Source organism: Macaca nemestrina, chromosome 16 (genome assembly GCF_043159975.1).
Source record: "Macaca nemestrina isolate mMacNem1 chromosome 16, mMacNem.hap1, whole genome shotgun sequence".
Classification (NCBI taxonomy): domain Eukaryota; kingdom Metazoa; phylum Chordata; class Mammalia; order Primates; family Cercopithecidae; genus Macaca; species Macaca nemestrina.
In genome coordinates this window covers 12390733-12414623 of record NC_092140.1, presented here as the reverse complement: position 1 = coordinate 12414623, position 23891 = coordinate 12390733, and the positions used below count along the sequence as shown (strand labels likewise).

Here is a 23891-nt window from a genome sequence, read left to right as displayed (position 1 = left end):
ATCCACCATATACAGCTCGTGTAGTGTTAAGGGCGTAAGTTTTATGTCTTTTCTATTAGTTATTTTCAGAATGTCTTGATTTATAGTTTATCTTGCTTGTGGGCTTCCTCTGATATCAGCTGTTTCAGTTGAATTTCATTTATTCTGGATTTTTTTGAAAATGGGCTTTTATCATTTATTCTGATGATTCTAAAGACTAATAAAAAATGCATGATAGCGATTTACCTCCTAAGTGACTTTCCAGGATGAGTTTTATCATCCAATGATATTCATTTGGTTGTTTAGTCCAAACTGAACATGTTTTATTTTTTACCTGACTGTATAATGAATGAAGGGTTCAAACCACCACCTGAATAGTTTTGTTCTCATCTTTTGTACCAAATATTTTACTTTTTTATAAAATGTCATGACAAGGAATCACCAGTTCGATGGTGTTTGTTTGCTGGGATTTCTTTCCCACATATGATATATTTTGTGTTGCTTTGTTTCTAACTGGCACATCACCTCTGTTTGGACAATGGTCTTCTCCACTAGCATTTCACTAAAGGGAAATAATACTAACATTCTACTGGAAAATTAAGAATAAAACTAAGCTTTGCAAGTTATTTTTGAATTTTCTTCTTAATTAAACACTATTTTGAGTTGTAAGACAGTTTGGTGGAAACAGCAGGTATGGTGGACATCTGCAAATCCGGAGAAGTGAGTTCAGTCTGCCTCTGCCCGGAGTTCTCTGTAACTCTAACCCCGCTCACTCTGACTCTCAGATCCCCACCTGTGCCGGTGAAACGCATGACTGCATTATCTGTTCCAGCTCTAAACTTCTGTAATTTCATGTCCAGTGTTATTACAGAAAATCACAGAGTCGCCTCTTTTATGTCTCAGCTTGTATGTCTCATATGTTCATGAACAAGTGGGAACAGCGGAAGTAAGAACTGAAAGTGGGGTAAGTATTCAGAAAAGGGAAGGCAAATTTTCTAAATAGGGTGAGTTGCTGTGATTTTGTGTCACGTCTACAGTGTGGCTTTTAGGATGTTGTCAATCCCCAAACCTTTCCACTGTATGATTCCTACCCACCTCGCCACACATACTTCAATCATGGAATCTCAATGTCTGCTAAATACGTTTTGTGATTTTGCAAGATGTCCTTTAGATTATGTCTACTCCTCAGGAAGCTTGGAACATGGGGAATGTGTGATATCTTGAGTCCACAGGCTAATGTCTTAGTGGGGATGAGTTAGTTGGGGGTCCTTAGGAAGGAGCTATAGGAAATCTAGCCAGAAATAAAGATGGAAAAGTGCATACATGGAAGAAAGACACAGAAATAACCAGTATCTCAGTCATCGCGTGGCCCAGGGAATTAGAGAAGGTCAGAAAATAAGTCACTTAGTGCTGGAGCCCGTGCATGTCACAGCATGGCTGTGCCTTCTGCTCAATGCCCCAGACGGTGCTTTACTTAGGCTCTGTGGAAGGAGTGCCTGTTGAAAGGCTGCTGAAAGAGAGAGGCTCAAATCCAGGGGTCATAAATTTGAATGTATAGGGATAAATAAGTAAAATTAAACGTATGCATGATGCTTCATCAAACTGTAGAAAATTCAGTGACACGGGCTAAATGTTAATCAGATTCTAGAGAGACTGGTACAAGCACAGAAGTGAGGACATTTGTGAGAGTGGAGAGGAATAATTGATGAATAAAGACCAAACACCACCAAAAATTTGCCTTCTAGAATGCTAGTCACTGATTGGAATAAAATGAAATGGGAGATAGGAGTTAACATAGGCAAGATGCAAGGTTAAGAACACCATGCCCCGACTGGGCGTGGTGGCTCATGCCTATAATCCCAGCATTTTCGGAGGCCAAGGTGGGCAGATCATGAGGTCAAGAGATCGAGACCATCCTGGCTAATACAGTGAAACCCCGTCTCTACTAAAAATACAAAAAAAAAAAAAAAATAGCTGGGCATGGTGGCACACACCTGTAGTCCAAGCTACTTGGGAGGCGGAGGCAGGAGAATCGCTTGAACCCAGGGGGCAGAGGTTGCAGTGAGCCAAGATCATGCCACCGCACTCCAGCCTGGGTGACGAGTGAGACTCCATCTCAAAAAAACAAAATAAAACAAAACAAACACTGTGCCCATGCCCCAATGCCTCTCCCTTGCATAAGATACTGAAAAACCTGCATAGTTAATGTCTGTAAACAAAGGGAATCAGATTAGATGTTGTGTGTGAGTGTGAAAACATCTATGTCTTGCCCTTCCTTATTATTATGCCATTTTCCCTCAAATAACACAGTGCATCTCAATTTCTAGCTCATTCTGTGTTTGTTCTATGCTACACAGTACTCTAAGTGTAGTTTCTCAGTTGCTTTTTACATTAACTCTATAAAGTAGGTCTGTCACTTACCCCATTTCCTAGATGGGGAAATTGAGGCCAGAGAGGTTAACTATTTTCCTAAGGCTGTCACACTAATATAAAGTGGAGTCATGATCTAAACCCCAGGGCCATTCTTTTGAATAATTGTGCTTCAGGCAAACTTTACCACAAAGGAGTCATGTGCCCCTATCAGTTTTAAGCATGCTACAGCAAACAGCATGACTCTATTCAGAGGTTAAAAAATATACTGTCTGTTACTTTTCTTTTGAGAACTATTATCAAGATTCAGAAAGAATTGATTCCAATATTATTACTCATATTGAAATGATTTTTTGGGACATGGTCATAGATAACATTATTTGGATTTTTGAGTTATTTCTAAAGAAAGTAATTTTTGAGTTCATCAAACTTTCTCATGACAAGTATGCATATATCTCTATTATACATTCCATCTATTGTATAAATGGTACTTTTTTAACTGCTAAGTGTGAATGTTGAGAACATCAACATCATTATGCTATCTCCCCCATTTTTCATCTTATCTCTTCTATTCATAATTTGTAATATTTACATTTCATTTTGTAAATCCTACAGTTGTATTAGCTTTATTCTTACAACAAATGGATACTAGAGACTAGCTCATGATAAGAAACTCTTGATTGGCTAAATGTTTTCAAGAAGATGTCATGAAAAATATAGTCTCTATGCTCTTGCCTCTTCAAAAATATTCAGAAAAAGTTTGACCCATTCTTTCCCTAAGTAATTTGTAAGCATTGTGCCATTACGTTCTAGAGTTCCATATTGACATGAAGTTTCAGGCCTCTCTGATGTACCTCCTTATAGCTAACTTGACCTTTTTTTTTTTTTTTTTTTGTGGATGCCTAATGAATGTTTTCTTTAGCTTTGATTTCCAACAATTTTACTAAGATGTGTCTCAGTGTTGACTGTTCTATGTTCACTTACTGAGACAAGTTGTATCCTTTGAACTTGTAATTCAGTGCTTTGCTTCCTGCTAAGTTTTTATGAGTTATATATCATGATTTGTTTTTTGTTTTAAAAGTACCTCAAAGTATTTTTTTATAGACATGATCCTCATTCTTTTCAGTATGACTCATCTTTGAAATAAATTTTATTAGACCAGATATCTGTCACTGTTTCACTTTGGGGAGGAACAGGGTAATATTGCAGGACAGTGCAATGGACAGAAAGGTGATGTTTCCCCCAAATTCATTTGCTGAATTTTTAACCCCCATGGTGATGCTACCAGAAGGTAGGAACTTTGGGTGTGATTAGATCATGAAGGTGGAGCCCACATTAATGATATTAGTAACCTTATGAAGGAGGGTCAAGAGAGACCCCTTACTCCTACCACATGAGGACACAGTGAAAAGGTGCCATTCTATGAACCAGGAAGTGGGCCTTCACCAGGCATGAAATCTGCTGCTGTCGTGATCTTGGACTTCTCAACCTCTAGAACTGTGAGAAATAAATTTCTCTTGGTTATGAGACACTGATTCTATGACATTTTGTTATAACAACCAAAATGGACCAAGATGGAATCGAAGGCTTTTATAATATAGGTGTGTGTGTATGTGTGTGTTTCTTTAGTCCATTGGTTCATAACTCTACATGCACATAAATTAACCACCTGGAGAGCCTTTAAAAGCCATCTATTCCTTGGATAACTCTAAGGTTGTGATTTAATTGACATGAGGATGGTGCTTGAGAATCTGTGTTTTAAAAGGCTCCCCAGGTTATCCTAAGTTATAGTGGCCATGAAAACTTTCCATTTAGCTTTTATCCCATTCTAGCCAACCCAGATCAGCAGCGTCGGGGCCCATCACAAAGCAGTTGTGTCCCCTCCACTCTATCTCCCCACCAACTGCTTGCAGAAATGAGGGCCTCTGCTTTGTGATGCTGCATGGGGTCCTGGTAAGCCACCACACTCAGCCTTTGCTCTGATTCCCTGACTCAAAATATGAGATGGTTCTGTTCCTCCAGGAACATGCATTATCTTAGAATATTGCTCTGCTGCTGGTGCTGTCTGAGATCCACAGTAGGCAGAATCTGCTCAGGAAGTTTTCTGTTAGACATCCAGTACTGTGATGTGGTTTGTAGTTACAGTTTTTCAGAGTTCTTAAATATGAAAATTTCATTTCTGTTTCTGTCTTATAGCTATTTGGATGATTTTGAGGACACAAAAAGGGCAAAAGATGTCTTTACTTTTCAATCTTACAACAGGAGTTCCTTGTCATTTTTTCTATTCCATGACTCTGGCTTTTAATATATTTTAAAATTTGAATTTTTCAACATCATCAGTGTTACATCTTAATGAGACATAAAGCTACTTATGCCAGAAATGTTATAAGTGAATTGAAATTCATGTTTTGAATGGTAATTTGATTAGTAAGAAAAGGAAATGGGCTCCTTTTTAACTAATCATAATTACTTACATATTCAAGTAATTAGCCAAATTCATATGCATAATTAAGCACCTAATTATGTTTTAAATTCAAATTCATGTATGAAGAGATGATCACATGTGTCTAATAAAATATTTTATTTTCCTAATTTTGGGCAAAACATTGTCTTTTGTTTCCATAAGAACTTTTAAATATAGTAGTTTGTGTATCTACAGAGATACACAATATCAGGAAGTAGCTATCAATTTCAGTCTAAATTACAGTGACCATTTAAAAATGTTTTGGTTATGGTACAAGATCAACATTTCATTATCTAACAATTAGTCATACAGTGATGATGAATTCAATCATCATTTGGGAAAAATAAGCAAACAGATGAAATTAAGCCTGTATAGAAAGGAAGGAGTCATGAGGAATAATGAATATTGCCAACAAAAACAGACAAAATCAGGGAAAAGAACAACAAGAAAACAACTTAATTCTCTATTGTGGCTCTACCTCCTCACACAACATGCCTGGTTACCAATGAATTCAAAAGGACATACACTTTGTTGAGCCTATTAGTAAATATTTATGGAAGCCTCCCTGTGAGCCAGGCATAGCCCTGTGCCCTGGAGACTTGAAGATGAAAAGATGCACTTCCTGTTTTCAAGGAGCTTAAATCCTTGGGAGATAAATTAACAGTACAGCTATAGTAAGATAATTGCTTTAGTAGGGGGCGACTGCCTCCAAGGCAATTTCCTTCTAGAATTGGTCCTCTGGAACCAGCACACTACAAGGAGACTTTTTCTCTCAAACAGAGATTCTACTTTATATTCAGCGAAGCCATTGTAAGTCAGAGTGAAGAAAGGTGAATCAACTTGAATATAATGCTGCATTTGGAATTTGGGTACAATCATTGCATTAAAAATGGTGAGGGTGTGATGTGCTTTAGCTACATGATTTTAAAAAATTGGAGGATATTTTCTGTAAGGGCAACCTTAACCCTGGGATGGTGACCACTCTCCATAGAAGACATGGATACACTCAGTCTCTAAAAGAAAGAGCTGCAGACTCTGATAAGGCATGTGTTCTAGTCATGCCCAGCTGTTGGAACTCCTGAGGCTTATTCCACACAGCGTATCAGCCTATACATCTCGCCTCCCATACCACATCTGTGATTTCTTTCTCATGCCTAAAAGTTATTGGTATAATTCATGACGCCTCTGTACTTTTGAGACAGGAGGGAAGGATTTAAGATCAATTACAAAGCTGGATAAGCTTAAGAGAGTATAGCAAATTGAAATTGCTTCACATCAGTTGGCTTCTGGATTTTTATGAAATAGGAGACAATATTATTGGTCAAAAGAGATGGAAGAATGCCATCTAACTATAATGCTTAAAATCAAATATGAGGAAATATTAAAACATAAAGATGAAAACTTGAGATGTTATTTGCAAAACTGAACTTAAAAAGATACCATCAGCCCACGTTCAGTACTATATTCTATATAGAAGCTGTAACTTTACGGTTCAGTACATGGGCCTGAGACTTGAAGAAAATTTAGTTTAAAAAATTACTCTGATAACAATTCTCAAGGTATAAGATACTTGTTTAGAATTACACATTTTTTGCTTTAATAATACAATCTGTGCAACTTGCATGGAATTATAATAAATACAATGATATCAACTAAATGGCAGATGCTAAGTTCTTTCATTATGTATGTAATAGCACATTTTAGGACTTAATAAGGCAAGTGAAGAAGAAATGTTTACATTTGAGTACATAGTTTTCATGCACCAGCATTTCCCATACATTTATTACATAGTTGATGCATATTCCTTAACTAGTTCATTAATTGTCTTCTAATCAAGGAGCACTTTTCAGCTCTAATGCACTCATCAATACCTAGTATTATAGTTTTAAAGACTTACCTCGCCTATTAGGGTATAGTTATATAGGAAAGGAAACCAAATTTTGTTTATCTTTGAGTCAACAACCCAGAACCCTGTTCAACAAACAAACATTTTTAAATGCTATTATTGAGAATCAAAATAGTTAAAAATGAGAGATCTGTAACTCCATATAAACACTGCTGCCTATATACATATATAACATGTATGCTATGCACTGTAGGGTAGAATATGTTATAAAATAGGCATAGAATTAAAATTTATATTTGTATTTCTTCTATATGACAGCCAGTCAAAATATTATTATCAATTATTTATTCTGTCCACTTCATAAACATCATAAAATAGAAACTTAAAACGTATTTTACCAGTAAGACAGACCTATCTCATTAAAGCCACTGTAGCCCAGCTCTTGCCTGCTAAGTCCCAGATCTTCAAGGTCCATGCATTTAAATCCAGGTGGGCACTGGTAGCCTTCTTCTAGCTCTGGTGAGCAGTGTGTGTCTGGAATAGCTAAGCTATTCCAGGTTACATTCCTGTGAACAACACATGAAAGTGTTAAGACAATTTCAACAAACATAAATGTTGATTACAATGAATAATGTGATTACTCTTCATTAATAGCTACGTATCTGGCCAGGTGAGGTTGCTCATGCCTGTAATCATTGCACTTTGGGAGGCACAGGCAGGAGAATCCCTTGAGCCCAGGGGTTCGAGGTTGCAGTGAATTATGATCATGCCACTGCACTCTAGCCTGGGCAACAGAGCAAGACTTTGAGAGTTGAGAGACCTCTCTCTCTCTCTCTCTCTAACAGTACAGCAAAGAGTGGGTGTGTGTGTGTGTGTGTGTGTGTGTGTGTGTATATATATATATATATATATATAGAGAGAGAGAGAGAGAGAGAGAGAGACACTGAGAGACTTTCTTTCTCTTATGTTGTAGGTACCAAATAATTGATGACAAGCATTGTTGATGAGGTTCATAGTATTTGTACCACACACTCTGAAACATAGAGTCAGGTCAGAATGAAGTGAAGATGGATCATTTGGCCTACATATAAGAATGAGAAATGAAGAGATATACGTGATGTGTCTAAAATCTTATCTTTCTGGCCCACCCAATTGTGGTAATTGGTAATATATATATGAGACCTTGAGAGACTCTCTCTCTCTCTCTCTCTCTCTCTATATATATATATATATATATATATGATGTTATTTGCAAAATTGTGTATTTGTATCTGAATATAGTTTTAAGATTCATAATTCACAAATGATATTCATAACATTAATTACATATTCAACATTCTCAAATGATATGTGATTCATCCCCACAATGGCTCTTCACAAGAATACTATTACCATGACGGTTTTGCCATTACAGACTGAGACCCAGATAAGCAAAGGAAGGAATTTTTCTACAGATTTGCAAAGAATGTTGACTTGTTTGAGGATTCATTGTGATTCACAAAATCACAATGAGAAGGTGTCTCAAGGTCTTGCTCTGTGGCCTTGTCTCACTGTGGGCACAAATTTTACTTCCCCACTTCTAAGCAATGTTGTATGATGAAAATCATTTTCTGTGCGGTACAAATACTATGAAACTCATCAATGATACTTGTCCTTCTGAGTGTTGGAAGGTGTCTAGTTTAGAAAGAATCAGATAAATAAGGAGAAATGGAAGGAACTCAAGGTATCCCATAGGAAAGAGAGATTATGAGGTGATTTAGTGATATCTCTAGGAATATTAGAATCCTTTAGGTGGATAATGACATAATCCATTTTTATCTTTCTTAGGAATAGGCTGGATATCAACTTGATATAAAGGATTTAGATATGCAATAGCTTTCCTGACAGCAAATACAGATAACATAGGATTGCTGACTGTAGACTCTCATTCTGGGTTGATGTTAAAAATGGACCCCAAATAGCTGCTATCTGAGGTAGCCCACACGGATTGTGCAGAGGACAAAGTCTGGGGTAGATGATTTCGGAAGCCTTCTAAACCCATGATTGTGTTACACTCATTTCCCACTACATCAAAATTTCTAGGAATTTCTTAAATAGAGAACAACCCAAGACAGCCTCAGTCACGTCAGTTTATGGCCAAATTGAGGTAGACTTACTGGGTGACTCTTTTTCCTGTAACACCTTCTTACATTCAGTTGCTGCTTCTATCCCTTTTATAATATGCTTTCTCTAAAGTCTGACACCTAATTGTGCAATCCCTTAGCTATTTGCTGCCACCACACATATACACACGTACATAGTTTTACACACACACACACACACACACACACACACACGCGCACGCACACACACCCCTTGCCTGGTGATATTTGCCTACTTCTCAGTCATAAACAAAGCTCCAGAAACCTTACCCATGATTCAAACACCCTAAGCTATTCCTGTAGGGTTCTGCCCTTTGTTCACAGCAGGTGAGCTTATCTGTTTGCTGGTGTCAAGAAATAAGTCGTTAAATCATTGCTCCCTCTAGTCATATTTTAAGCTGGTCCTTTGGACCCCATCTGCAAAACCCAAGGGAAAGGCTCTAATTGTGGAAATTACCACAATTGGGGTGGGTCAGAAAGATAAGATTTTAGACAGACACGTCGTATATATCTCCCCATTTCTCATTCTTACATGTAGGCCAAATGATTCACCTTTGCTTCAGTCTGATCTGACTCTGGTTCAGAGTGTGTGGTACAAATACTATGAACCTCATCAACGATGCTTGTCGTCAATGATTTAGCACCTACAACATAACAGTAACATGGTAAGGAGACTGGGCTTCTGAGTTTCAGAGTGAGGCTTTCTGGGTTTGATCCCAGCTCTGCTATTTACTGGTTGTGTGACTTAAATAAGGCTCTAAGGGCCTCTAAGCTCAGTTTCCTCATCTGTAAGATAGAGAGAGTAATCATAATTAAAAGCAAAGCTTGTGTGAGGGTTAAGTAAAGCAAACCAAGTAATGCACTTTGCATAGCACCTAATGTGTTGCAAATACTGTACTCAGTACATGCTTGATCTAAATGATTATTAATCATTACAATAATACAATGTAGCATAAATCCCAGCATGTAAAAACAGAACAATAAAGACTTGTTAAAAGAAGAGAAGAAACTTTGGCATGTTCATAGAACTATGCAGCTAAGAGATACTTTAGATCACCTAGTTCTTCATTTACTCTTGAAGGCAAAGTGAAGTTCAGAGAGGGAAGAGTCTACTAGCCCATCAAAATTACATATATTTTTAATTCCAAATACTTTTACAAATACAGTAGCAGAAATGTCTATGATAACACTCTGTCTACATGAAAAAGTTTCAAAAAAAAAAAATCACCTTGCAGGTATTTGGAGAAGAAATTGGACTTTGGAGCCAATCTTCGTGGGTGTGGGTTCTGACCCACTTATTACATGTGTGACTTAAGTATGCTTTAGTTTTCCAATCTATAATGGTGTGAAAATGTCTACCTCATAAGCCTGGGGTGAGATGTAAGTATTTACATCTGTAAAGTGTATAAAACGGGTACTTGACAGACAATCAACGCTAGATGTTACCTACTGTTATGACAGTTTGAAACTTGTAGATTTCCTAGATTCAAACTCCAGCCCTATGTGTACAGCCTCAGTTCTCCCACTTCCAAAATGAGGATAGTTTTTGCATTCTTTGTAGGGGCATGTTAATGATTAAATGAGACAATGTGCAACACTCAGAACGGCGCCAAAAATAAGTTAATCACTCAATAATTGTTAAAGATTATGATTTTTAAAGTTAATTTATAAATATTAGAGTACTTTTTCTTTTTTTCTTCCTATTATATTTGCTTTTTTTTCATATTAGTGCTGATACTCATTTTAAGTACAACTCTCACTAGATATTATTTTGAAGTCTTTGGCTTTGGAGGCAGCAGACTTGAAACATTTTTACCAACATCAAGCTATTAGCAAATGCTTACTAGAAACACATTTATTAGATGATTAATTGCCCTGGAACACACATATCTAAAACCACAAGGTAATTACTGTTTTTAAAAATTGAAATGAATGTCAAGAGTTTCAGAATATATATTTGTTAATCTTTGTTTCATTTTTTTCAGTTAATAAGAATCTTCCAGATTTTATTTTAATTTATTACCCTTAATTATTTCTGTAGTCATTTTCCCTCAGGTACTCTGGATAGAGAACAAGTGACTTTCTGGAGTTTGGGTGGGGTGGATGGAATTCTTGCCCCACCAGGCAAATCCTGGATATAGACAATGATTCTTTCAGTGATAGTAAATATCCACTCATGTTTAAATGGGTTTCAAGACCAGCATTTCTTACTCATAGATTTCTTGAATAAAGTATCCACTTGTAGTCTCCCTCTTTTAATTTTTTAGCCCATTTCTGTGACCTCCAAGACACTGAAATTACTCTTGTTCACTTCTATATACTATATCCAATCAGAAGAATTTTAGTTTTATCTTCTGTGACCTCTCAGCAGTGCTCTGAATTGTTTTTGTGGTAGAAAAAATACTGGTCCCCTAAAGATGTCCGCATTCTAACATATGGAACCTGGGAGTAGATAATGTTGCATAGCAAAAGGGAACTAAAGTTATAGATGTGATTAAGGCTAAAGACATTAAATTTGGGAGATGATCCTGAATTATCCAGGTGGACCCAACCTAATCCCATGAATCCCTAACAGTAAAGAACCTTACCTGGCTGTGGTTGGAGAGAGATGTGAGTATGGGAGGAAGACAGAGATGCAACTCTGCTGGATTTGAAGGTGCTGGTTTGTTCATATTTCTTAGGCCATTCTGCTTTTCCATCTCCTCTAGTCTTGAGCTGACCTTTAGTCGTGAGCTGCTCTGAGCTCTGTCTTTGACTTTTCTCTTTTTTCATGATAACTCTCCCAGGCAATCTCATCCACTTTCATGATTTCTCAATTCTCTGTCATCCTATATATCGTTGTAGAGTCTTAGAGCTACATGTCCAACTGCTTACTAGATTTCTCCACTTGGCTACACCACAAGTACCTCCCGCTCAATAGGTCCCTTATTCAGTTTGAAATCCTAAACCAGAGTTCCCTATCATAACAAATAGGACCAGCTTCCAAACTGTGGAGCAAGCTTGAAGTCTTAGAATCTTGCTTGATACCTACTTCTCCCTCAACCCTCATAAGTAATCATCACATTCTCCAACATATTCTCAAAATATCTTTCAAGCTACTTTCATTCTCTCCAGCTCCCTCTCTACACACACTCTTATCTGGCCTTCTCACTGGCCACTCTGCCTCCCACTCTTAGCCTTTCTGACACATTTGGTACAAAGCACATGGAGACACGCTTCCTAATCACTGTCCTACTTTAACAGTGGCAAACCTGTAACATGGTCGGCAAGATCCTGAAGGATCTGGCTCCTCCCACACTTCAAACACCCCTTTGTACTCCCTTTTCCCCAAGTATCCTAGTATCTGACCATGTTGGTCTTTCCCAGATCCTGCCTAATGCAGGGTCTTCTCCTCTACTTGGAAGTCTCTCCTGTTTTCTTTGGTTAACCCCATTTTTGTAGCCTTCAGGCCTCAGCTTGACTATCATTTTCTTGGGGGAGCCACTCCAAGACCCTTCCGCTGGGCCAGGTTTCCCTGCTCTAACTTCTCAAGGTACCCTCACTTTTTGTTTCTGGCACTTGAGACAAATGCAATTCATGTTTGTGTGGTCATCTGTTCATTGGATGTCTTCCAAACTCAACTGTTCCTTAGTGTAATTTCCAATTCCATGATGTCCCTGACACAGAGTCTATGATAGTTAAATGTAAGTATCAGCTTGACTAAAGTATGATGCCTGGCTGTTTGGTCAAACACCAGTCTAGATGTTGTTGTGAAGGTATTTTATAGTTGTGATTAACACTTAAATTGATAGACTTGGAGTAAAGCATGTTACCCTCCATAATGTGAGTGGGACTCATCTTATTAATAGGAAAGATTTTGACTTCTTAGCAATGAAAGGTCACTGGCCTACCACATCTTTGGCAGAGCCTTTCGCCTGCCACATCAGCTTCTGCTGAAATGTCCAGGCTGCCCTGAAGATTTTGGTCTTAACAGTCTACAAAATTATATGAGCCAATTCCTTAAAGTAAATCTCTTTATATCTGTATCTGTATCTATAGACACGTATCTTTTGAGCTAAGCCAACATATATATATACACACACACACATATATATAATATGTAAAATATATTCTATATTCTATATTCTCTCTGGAGAAACGTAATATATAGTGGATGTTTAATAATTATTTTCTGAATAAATGAATGAATGAATGAATGTGTCTTTCTACCATTATTTAAATCTATGGTGAATTATTTATTTGTAAACTACAGAAACTCTTTAATAAGTAGATCTGTTGTTTTATGCATTTTTAAGTGTAATAATCCACAAATTGGCACTGATTTTCAATGTTTTAAATGTCTGGCTTTAGTAATTTCCATGTATCAAAATGAGTGCTAGAATCCCTGTGAGCAGCCAATTGTTTTTTTAAAAGCCTTCAATTATCCTCCTAGCACATGTTTGCCTGTTTGTTTTCAATTCTTAACAAAACATTCTATTTACAAATAACATTTTGTAGGAGTTTGAGATCTGAGAAAATGTGTTCTAAACTTGTTACTAAAATTGTTGATAATGGCCACAAACAATACCTCAGGACCTCAGAGTCCTGTGGTTTTAAGTTATTCATAACTCTTAGTGGTGCAGAGCACCGAGCTGTGTATCACAACACAAAAATGATCATCTCAGTTCAGTGATTAACTCACTTAATTACCTTGGGTGATTCACTTGAAACATTTGAGCCTCAGTTTCCTCATCTGAAAAATGAGAAACTTTCCAGCTGTTTAAAAAACAATTCCCAGAAGGACCTCATAACACTCTCATATAAAAGAAAAGGGATATACTTCGAGTGAAAGCATGCGGCCCATAATTCAACATATGCTTCACTGTGCATAGTTCTCCTCTCACCACAAGGCTCACCGACAAAGGCCATAGCTTCAGACTTCACGTTAAGATTCCTCTCTTCGTTATTCACAATATCGTCTTTCTCTACATATCTGGAACTACCGTCACTGCTTCTTGCACCGCACTAAGTGTTGGGCTTCTGTAATCACTGTCATTAATGAATATGACTATGCTTATGATGACTTAGCCTCTTTTCAGAAAATTTTTCCAGTATTCGTAGGGGGGCACTTAATTGTATTTGAATGTCTGTTTATTAATTTATAATAATTATTTTTGACAAGCTTACTCTATGCCACACAGCATGCTAGGAATGGAGATGAATAAAAGGAATAAAGTGGACTCAGGGACTTTACTGCACAGTGTAAGAGAGAATAAGAAAGTAATGACCACAGGACAGTGTGATAAATGCTTTGCTTTTAAGAGCTATCTATATGCTCCTGATGTTAACTGAAGTTCAAAGCAGAAACATCAATTACGACTATGGGTGGCAGATGGTGGGTACTGGGAAAACCTTGCAACAGGGTGTTGCTTGCAGTGACTATTATTAAAGGATCAATAGGTACTAGTTATAGGGATGGAATAAACAGCATAGCATTCTGGAAAGTGAAAATGTCAGAGCCTGCATTTGCATATAAGAGAGAAAGTGAGTGAGAGAAAGCGAGAGAGAGCTTTTCACCTTTTCTCTGGTGAGTGTAGCTGTTTGGTGAGATACAAGGATTGTTAACAAGCAGTTGTTATCATATAAAAGTGATTTTTAAACTACACTGTTAGAGATTTACAAATTAGGGTAAAAGATAAGGATTTGTGCTACCCTAAATGGATACTGTGACTGATGCAGCATGAGCTGGTTGTAACATGTTCCTAGTATGTGAGAAAGGACAAAAAAGGTCAAAAGATACTCACAAAATAAATTATTACAAAATTTACTTGCTAGATTTTCACAATATATACCTATGATAGGAATTTATACATAGCAATTTTGTTTACACTGTTATTACCTATTTTGTTAAAAATCTAAAGACAAGCAGGCTAAGAAGGACTTCTTGGTATCGAAATTTGATCCATTTGTTGTAAAAGATATTTGCAGAGCCCAAGCTACAGTATATTTCTGAAGCTGGCATTCCATAAGAAATTGTCAATGATGTAAATAAGTAAGTAGCCCAACAAATCCACATGCAACAGATAACACTATACAACTTGAGCATTTTGTTTTTCATTGCACCTGTAAGTCTTCATTTTTATTTATATTGTATGTTCTAGAAATAAATCAAAAATGGAGGAACACAATTCTAAATAAACCCATGGAGAAAATTACACCCACATACAATCATACATAGACACAGGCACAAACTTTTACACTCAAGAGAATAATGAATGTAGCCTTTGATACCTTACATGGTCCTTGTCTTGCCTTTTGTGGCAGACATAAAAATTTAGCAAGACATATTATCTTGCTAAAAGCTGACCCCTTGATTGAGAGGTTTTCCTGGTCATTGCATGTACCTACAGAAGACTTAGTCTGGCTGTTACCGCCTTTCAGCTTCATTTCAGACAATCATCTGATTTCATTTTCACTCCTATTAGCTTCCTCTTGTCAGGATTAATTATAAACTCCTATGAATTGGTCTGGCTAATTCTAATGCTGGATGCTTTGGAAAACTAATCCCAGCCTAGAAAGCAAGAGTCTTATTTGCAGAGATAAATTATTTATTGATTTCGGAAAACTTTTAATGGCTCTGCCTGGACTTTTAGTGGAACTGCAAAACAAGATAAATATTCTGAAGCAGGCAGTAATATTGATATCACACCTCTTTTAATGAACAAGTTAACCTGGCACATTTTTTTCCTAGGAAATAAGTTGTAAAACTGAGTATTTTAATATGATTTTCTTACTCTTTTCACTCATTACTGAAAGGGTTGGTAGGCAAAGTTGTAAAGAATTGTAGCCAGCATGCATAAAAATGGTAAAATTAAGTATTTTTTCAAATATTGTGACTATGAAATTTAAGTGACAGTGCAGTACATGATTTTATTTTAAAGGAATATTTTAAATAGCTATCTTGTTATATCTGAATAGCTTTTTAAAATAATATATTTTCCCCAAGTTGACTCCCTCAACTACTTTGCCAATATGGATAAGGGATAGTGCACCTGTCAGGAGCCAGGAGACTGCAGCTGGGTTAGGATAAGGCAATGAGAGGGCACAAACATATTCAAAATAATATCAGAAAAGTTGGTCGGGTGTAGTGGCTCACGCCTGTAATCCCAGCACTTTGGGAGCCGAGGCAGGCGGATCACTTAAGGTCAGGAATTCAAGACCAGCCTGGCCAACACAGGAAAACCCGTCTGTACTAAAAATATGAAAGTTAGCCAGGTTTGGTAGTGCACACCTGTAATCCCAGCTACTCGGGAGGCTGAGGCAGGAGAATCGCTTGAACCCAGCGGGTGGAGGTTGCAGTGAGCCGATATCATGCCACTAAACTACAGCCTGGGCAACAGAGTGAGATTCCATCTCAAAAAGAGAAGAGAAGAGAAGAGAAGAGAAGAGAAGAGAAGAGAAGAGAAGAGAAGAGAAGAAGAAAAGAAAAGCTAAGCATCAGGACACAGAGGATGCACTGATCAGCTCCAAACTAGAAATGTGAAACCGTTTGAGGTTATAAGGCAATCTGCTGTCTTTGACTTTTAAAATCTAGGCCAACAGATCCTCACGCAGCAACTTTTCTCCTTTTGCTCTAGGAACTGGAAGATACGGGGTGACAATATATATATGTAAAGAGAGCTGGTTGACATAATGGAAAGGGGCCACCAGAATTTGGGGCCAAGCATAACAGGACTTCAGTTGGTAATTTAGCCAATTAACTTTGGCAAGGAACAATTTCCTCATCTTTCTCGTGAAGATCAAATTTATGAAACTGCATTATAAATTAGCAATTGTGTATATAAATCACCTCTTACATACTTGGAGGTCAAAATATATTTATGTGAATTGAATGTGGTTTGACTGAGTTGTATGGCTGGAGAGAGGCAATTTTTTTCCACTCCAATAAGCTTCCATCCTTTCAAGATGGCCAGACACACTAACGGCTCCCTGATATAGTTTGGATATTTGTCCTTGCCCAAAACTCATTGAAGTATACTCCTCAGTGCTGGAGATGGGGCCTGGTGGGAGGTGATTGGATCACAGGGGCAGATCCCTCATGAATGGCTTGGGCCATCCCCTAGGTGATCAATGAGTTCCTGCTCTGAGTTCACAGGGGATCTGGTCATTTACAAGTGTAGGGCACCTCCCCTCCACTATCTCTCGCTCTTGCTCTCATTCTTGTCATGCGATGTGCCTGCTCCCCATCTGCCTTCTGCCATGATGGTAAGCTTCCTGAGTCCTCATCAGAAACTGAGCAGGTGCCCAGGGCCATGCTTCCTGTACAGCCTGGAAAACCATGAGCCAATTAAACCTTTCCTCTTTATAAAATACCCAGTCTCCAAATTGGATAAAGAGTTAAGATCCATTGGTATGCCGTATTCAGGGGACCCATCTCATGTGCAACGACACACATAGGCTCAAAATGAAGGGATGGAGGAAAATTTACCAAGCAAATGGAAAGAAAAAAAAAAAAAGGAGGGGCTGCAATCCTAGTCTGTGAGAAAACCGACTTTAAACCAACAAAGATCAAAAAAGACAAAGAATGGCATTACTTAATGGTAAAGGGATTAATTCAACAAGAAGCGCTAAATATCCTAAATATATATACACCCAATACAGGAGCACCTAGATTCATAAAACAAGTTCTTAGAGATCCACAGAGAGACTTGGACTCCCACAAAATAATAGTGGGAGACTTTAACACCCCACTGTCAATATTAGACAGATCAATGAGACAGAAAATTAACAAGGATATTCAGGACTTGAACTCAACTCTGGATCAAGTGGACCTAATAAATGTCTACAGAACTCTCAACCCCAAATCAACAGAATATACATTCTTCTCCATGCTACATGGCACTTATTCTAAAATCAACCACATAATTGGAAGTAAAACACTCCTCAGCAAATGCAAAATAACTGAACTCATAACAGTCTCTCAGACTACAGTGCAATGAAATTAGAACTCAAGATTAAGAAACTCACTCAAAACAACACAATTACAAGGAAGTTGAACAACCTGCTCCGGAATGACTCCTGGGTAAATAATGAAGTTAAGGCAGAAATCAAGAGGTTCTTTGAAACCAATGAGAACAAACAGACAACGTACCAGAATATCTGGGACACAGCTAAACAGTGTTAAGAAGGAAATTTATAGCACTAAATGCCCACATCAGAAAGCTAGAAAGATCTCAAATGGATACCCTAACATCACAATTAACAGAACTAGAGAAGCAAGAGCAAACAAATCTAAAAACTAGCCGAAGACAAGAAATAACTAAGATCAGAGCAGAACTGAAGGAGATAGTAACACAAGAAGTCATTCAAAAAATTAATGAATACCAGAGCTGGGTCTCTTGAAAAAAGTAATAAAATAGATAGATTGCTAGCTAAACTGATAAAGAAGAAAAGAGAGAAGAATCAAATAGACACAATAAAAAATGATAACAGGGATATCACCACTGACCCCACAGAAATACAAAATACCATCAGAATACTATAAACACCTCTACCGAAATAAACTAGAAAATCTAGAAGAAATGGATAAATTCCTGGACACACACACCCTCCCAAGAAGTCAGCTCCCTAAATAGACCAATAACAAGTTCTGAAATTTAGGTACTAATTAATAGCCTACCACCCAATAAAAGCCCAGGACCAGACAGATTCACAGCCGAATTCTACCAGAGGTACAAAGAGGAGCTGGTATCATTCCTTCTGAAACTATTCCAAAAAATTGAAAAGGAGGGACTCCTTTCTAATTCATTTTATGAGGTCAGCATCATCCTGATAGCAAACCTGGCAGAGACACAACAACAATAAAAAGAAAACATCAGGCCATTATCCCTGATGAACATCAATGCAAAAATCCTCAATAAAATACTGGCAAACTGAATCCAACAGCACATCAAAAAGCTTACCCACCACAAACAAGTCGGCTTCATCTCTGAGGTGTAAGTCTGGTTCAGCATACACAAATCAATAAGTGTAATTCATCACATAAACAGAACCAGAGACAAAAGCCACACGATTATCTCAATAGATGCAGAAAAGGCCTTTGATAAAATTCAACAACTCTTCATGTTAAAAGCTTTCAATAAACTAGGTATTGATGGAACATATCTCAAAATAAAAAGTGCTATTTGTGACAAACCCACAGCCAATATCATACTGAATGGGCAAAAGCTGGAAGCATTCCTTTTGAAAACTGGCACAAGATAAGGATGCCCTCTCTCACCACTCGTGTTCAATATAGTATTGGAAGTTTCGGCCAGGGCAATCAGTCAAGAGAAAGAAATAAAGGGTATTTACATAGGAAGAGAGAAAGTGAAATTTTCTGTTTCCAGATGACATGATTCTGTGTTTACAAAACCCCCTTGTCTCAGCCCCAAAACTCCTTAACCTGATAAGCAACTTTAGCAAATCTCAGGATATAAAATTGATGTGCAAAAATCACAAGTATTCCTATACACCAAAAACACATAAGCAGAGAGCCAAATCATGAGTGAACTCCCATTCACAATTGCTACAAAGAGAATAAAATACTTAGGAATACAACTTACAAGGGATGTGAAGGACCTCTTCAAGAACTACAAACTTCTGCTCAAGGGAATAAGAGAAGACACAAACAAATGGAAAACCATTCCATCCTCATGGATAGGAAAAATCAGTATCATGAAAATGGTCATATTGCTTAAAATAAATTATAGATTCAATGCTATTCCCATTGACATTCTTCACAGAATTAGAAAAAACTACCCTAAATTTCATATGGAACCAAAAAAGAGCCTGTATAGCTAAGACAATCTTTGGCAAAAAGAACAAAGCTGGAGGCATCATGTTACTTGACTTCAAACTATACTACAAGGCTACAGTAACCAAAACAGCATGGTACTGGTACCAAAACAGACATATAGACCAATGGAACAGAACAGAGACCTCAGAAATAACACCACGCATCTACAACCATCTGATCTTCGACAAACCTGACAAAAACAAGCAGAGGGAAAGGATTCCCCATTTAATAAATGGTGCTGAGAAAACTTGCTACCCATATGCAGAAAACTAAAACTGGAACCCCTTATACCTTATACAAAAATTAACTCAAGATGGATTAAAGACTTAAATGTTAAACCCATAACCATAAAAACCCTAGAAGAAAACTTAGACAATACCATTCAGGACATAGACATGGACAATGATTTCATGACAAAAATGCTAAAAGCAATGGCAAGAAAAGCCAAAATAGACAAATGGGATCTAATTAAACTAGACGCACTAAAGAGCTTATGCACAGCAAAACAATCATCAGAGTGAACAGGTAACCTACAGAATGGGAGAAAATTTTTTCAATCTACCCATCTGACAAAGGTCTAATACCCAGAATCTATAAGAAATGTAGACAAATTTGCAAGAAAAAAGAAACAACCCCATCAAAAGGTGAACAAAGGATATGAACAGACTCTTCTCAAAAGAAGACATTTATGCATCCAACAAACATGAGAAAAGCTCAACATCACTGATCATTAAAGAAATGCAAATCAAAACCACAATGAGACACCCTCTTACACCAGTCAGAACGGTGATTATTAAAAAGTCAAGAAACAATAAATGCTGGCGAGGATGTGGAGAAATAGGAATGCTTTTACACTGTTGGTAGGAATGTAAATTAGTTCAACCATTGTGGAAGACAATGTAATGATTCATCAAGGATCGAGAACCAGAAATACCATTTGACCCAGCTATCCCATTACTGGGTATATACCCAAAAGAATATAAATCATTCAACTGTAAAGATACATGTACATGTATGTTTACTGCAACACTATTTACAATAGCAAAGATATGGAACCAACACAAATACCCATCAATGATAGACTGGACTAAGCAAATGTGGGACATATACACCATAGAATACTATGCAGCCATTAAAAGAAATGAGATCATATCCTTTGCAGGGACGTGGATGAAGCTGGAAGCCATCATCTTCAGCAAACTAACACAGGATCAGAAAACCAAACAGTGCATGTTCTCACTCATAAGTGGGAGTTGAACAATGAGAACATATGGACACAGGGAAGGCAATGACACATACTGGGGTCTGTCGGCGGGTTGGGGGGCAGGGGGAGGGACAGCATTAGGACAATGCATGCAGGGCTTAAAACCTAGATGATGGGTTGATAGGTGCAGCAAACCACCATGGCACATGTATACCTATGTAGCAAACCTGCACATTCTGCACATGTACCCCAGAATTTCAAGTAAATTTTTTTTAAAAGCAAACAAGTAAATAAATAGATACAAAGCAGAAAAAAAGAAGAAAATACTTATTTAACAGGATGGCATTTATTACCCAGAAAGTTCTGAAAAAAATTATTAGGAGATACTTGCTCCCTAGGGTGCTAAAGAAAGACTACTTAAAATCAACATTACAAATTACAGAACATGAAAGACACCTGTGTCTTGAACTTTGCATAAAACCGATGTCTCTTGATGGTTAAATTTAGACTATAATTTACTTTCGAGGGGGCAATATCGCAGTAGTGATGCCGTGTCCTTCTATGTGCATCAGCACATCATAAAAATTTGTCCTAGTGCAGTTAACATTAATGATTCACTTGGTTAAAGAGCTCTCGGACAGACCGTCGCACTACAGAGTTAATTATTTTTCTCTTCATTATTAGGTATCTTTATGCAGCTGATGTTCATAAACCATCACATTTAATCTGGCAGCTGCCCTTCTTTCTTAGGTTTTCTTTGCATATATCCGTCTTTGGTAAATAAAAGCTCTCATCTTTGTTTACATGCCAGAAAAACTACAAACAAAACAAAACAAAACAAAACAAACAAACAAACAAACAAAACCACAGGCTCTTCCACTTACTGAATTTTTGAAAAGATATTCTTCTTTGGCCCAAAACATTGACATTACTGGTGAGCTTGTCAAAAATTCAGAAACTGAGGCTTTCTTCCAGATCTTCTGAAAAAATAATCTACACATTAACACGATCTCCAGTTTACTGTACACATTAAAATTTGAGAGGTACCTTTTAAGTCAATGTGTCTTTTCCATCTGAAAAATATACACAGCTCATTCTCTATGATACAAATATAGAACTCAAAAATGTAATAATAAAAAAAAAAGTACCCAGTCTCAGGCCCGCTCTTCCTTCCTTCTTTCTTTCTTTTCTTTTCTTTCTTTCTTTCTTTTTCTTTCTTTCTTTCTTTTTCTTTTCTTTCTTTTTCTTTCTTTCTTTCCTTTCTTTTTCTTTCTTTCTTTTTCTCTCTCTTTCTTTCTTTCTTTTCTTCCTTTTCTTTCTTTCTTTCCTCTCCTCCTCTCCTTCTTTCTCTCTATCTCTCTCTTTCCCTACCCTCCCTCCCTCCTTCCCTCCCTCCCTTCCTTCCTTCCTTCCTTCCTTCCTTCCTTCCTTCCTTCCTTCCTTCCTTCCTTCCTTCCTTCCTTCCTTCCTTCCTTCCTTCCTTCGATGGAGTTTCACTCTGTGACCCAGGGTAGAAAGCAGTGGTGTGATCTCGGTTCATTGCAACCTCCCCCACCTCCTGGGCTCCAGCAATTCTCATGCCTCAGCCTCCCAAGTAGCTGGGATCACAGGTGCACACTACTATTCCCAGCTATTTTTTGTATTTTCAGTAGAGATGGGGTTCCACCATATTGCCCAGGTTGGTCTTGAACTCCTAGTCTCAAGTCATCTGCCCGTCTTGACCTCTCAAAGTGCTGGGATTACAGGCATGAGTCACCATTCCCTGCTAGTTTCAGGTATTTCTTTATAGCAATGAAAGAATGGATTTACACACTCCCCAATGATGTGAACATGAAAAGTAAAGTCGGTGAGGGATTTTAAAAGTGCCAATGCCCCTGACAACTCCAACCACGCTCAACCACAAAGTGCACTGCCCCAATTCAATCTCTAGAAATAAGAACATGTAAGAGTCACTAAATAAGTAAAATTGAGACGGTTGTCCATCCCAGAAAACAAAGATATACCTGCCTCTTTGCAGGAAAGACAGGAGGCTCTAATTACTTCCGGTGCTCCTTAGACATTGCTAGGGAAAGAGTCTTAAGGGAAGAGGACATGCATGCAGCGCAGTAAGCAGCTAGCTAGAAGACTAACATTTATTTGAAGACTCAAGGTCTATTTTTTTTAAAAAGCCATGTAATTTTGTGTTCTCCTCTATAACAAATCTTTTGGAGTTTAATCGCAAAACTAAAATTTTAAATGACTGATTTCTAACTTGCCAATTCTGAGCATCTCGGCCTTGCCTAAAAATATCAATCACAAATGTGGCTTGGAATCAGTATACTTTTTTTTTTTACAAATTTTGCCAGGTGATTTTCTTTACCAAAGAGACTTCATCCTAAAAATTAATTTTCAAAATTTACTAGTGGTGCTGCTGTAGTTATGCATACTTATTATGGTTTCTATCATGGGGAAAACCAAGCTGGTTGGGTGGAACCTGAGATACAAAAGTGATAGTAAATGTTTATTCTATGGACGCAACCACAGTAAACACTATTTGTGAGGGACTGAATAGGTAGAGCTCCTCATTCCCACATTCACAGAGGATGTTCAGAAGTTCCAGTGCATGCTTTTAGAATTCAGTCTTAAAATAAGCAATTGTAACTAACCACTTACTCATATGTCCCATTGAGAACTTGTCTTCTAAGAATATGCTCCTTGTAACTAAAGGAAAACTAAATATTTTATTCAAACAGTTTGGACACACAAGTTGAAGGAAGATTATCTCATACACTGACCAAGTTACAACTGAAAGCATAGAAACCAGTGTGAGGGAGAAATGGGTCTAGTCTTGCTTCTGATACAAGCTGTTTCATCTTAGCCATTTTATTTAACTTTACTGAGCTTCAATTTCCTTGGCTGTAACATACAGTGTAAAAATGGAACATAACTTACCGGATTGTTATAAGTATTAAGTGAGAAAATAACACAACAATTGTTTAATAAAAGTTATTTACCACTAATAATAAGAACCTTATAACCTACAATATTATATTATCTTCGTTTTGGGAGGTAAACATATGATCAAAAGACTG

The 23891-nt window shown here is 37.4% G+C and overlaps 1 protein-coding gene across 5 annotated transcripts in view; it reads right to left on the bottom strand.

Moving 5' to 3' along the window:
• The window catches only part of LOC105478008 (sodium leak channel, non-selective), a 369785-nt gene that overhangs the window by 293328 nt on the left and 52566 nt on the right, over positions 1-23891 (bottom strand). For 4 of the 5 annotated variants that reach the window (XM_071081072.1, XM_071081074.1, XM_071081073.1 and 1 more), the window contains exon 7: positions 7071-7225. In XM_071081072.1, the coding sequence (XP_070937173.1) occupies positions 7071-7225 (155 nt within the window). Of the gene's footprint in view, positions 1-7070; positions 7226-23891 lie in introns of those variants that run through there. The other variant, XM_011734988.3, reaches the window with a different exon arrangement.